Source organism: Penaeus monodon, chromosome 23, assembly GCF_015228065.2.
Source record: "Penaeus monodon isolate SGIC_2016 chromosome 23, NSTDA_Pmon_1, whole genome shotgun sequence".
NCBI lineage: Eukaryota > Metazoa > Arthropoda > Malacostraca > Decapoda > Penaeidae > Penaeus > Penaeus monodon.
Window position 1 is genome coordinate 41,057,834 of NC_051408.1, and position 242 is coordinate 41,058,075.

At 64.0% G+C, this 242-nt stretch overlaps 1 protein-coding gene across 1 annotated transcript in view; it reads right to left on the reverse strand.

The window, feature by feature from the left end:
* The window catches only part of LOC119588307, an 8,087-nt gene that overhangs the window by 6,421 nt on the left and 1,424 nt on the right, over positions 1-242 (reverse strand). The window contains exon 4 of the mRNA XM_037937000.1: positions 28-240. Within this exon, the coding sequence (XP_037792928.1) occupies positions 28-240 (213 nt within the window). The remainder of the gene's footprint in view (positions 1-27; positions 241-242) is intronic.

Consider the following 242-nt stretch of genomic DNA (forward strand, 5'->3'; position numbering starts at 1 on the left):
ACGGCCGCTGCCCACATCGTCCGAACCTTTCCACGAGCGAACGACCTGCCCTCTGCCGGTCAGATTCGCGCCCGCCATCTCCTGCTCGAACTTCGCCGCCATTTTCGCCATTTCGATCCTATCCTCGCTGGCCACGAAGCTCTCGTTACTCCTGAGGAAGCACTGGCCGTAGTGACCCAGACCGGCGCCGAAGTCAGCCACGGTCGCGCGTCCGAACAGGTCCTCCAGCGCCCTGCAGAGCT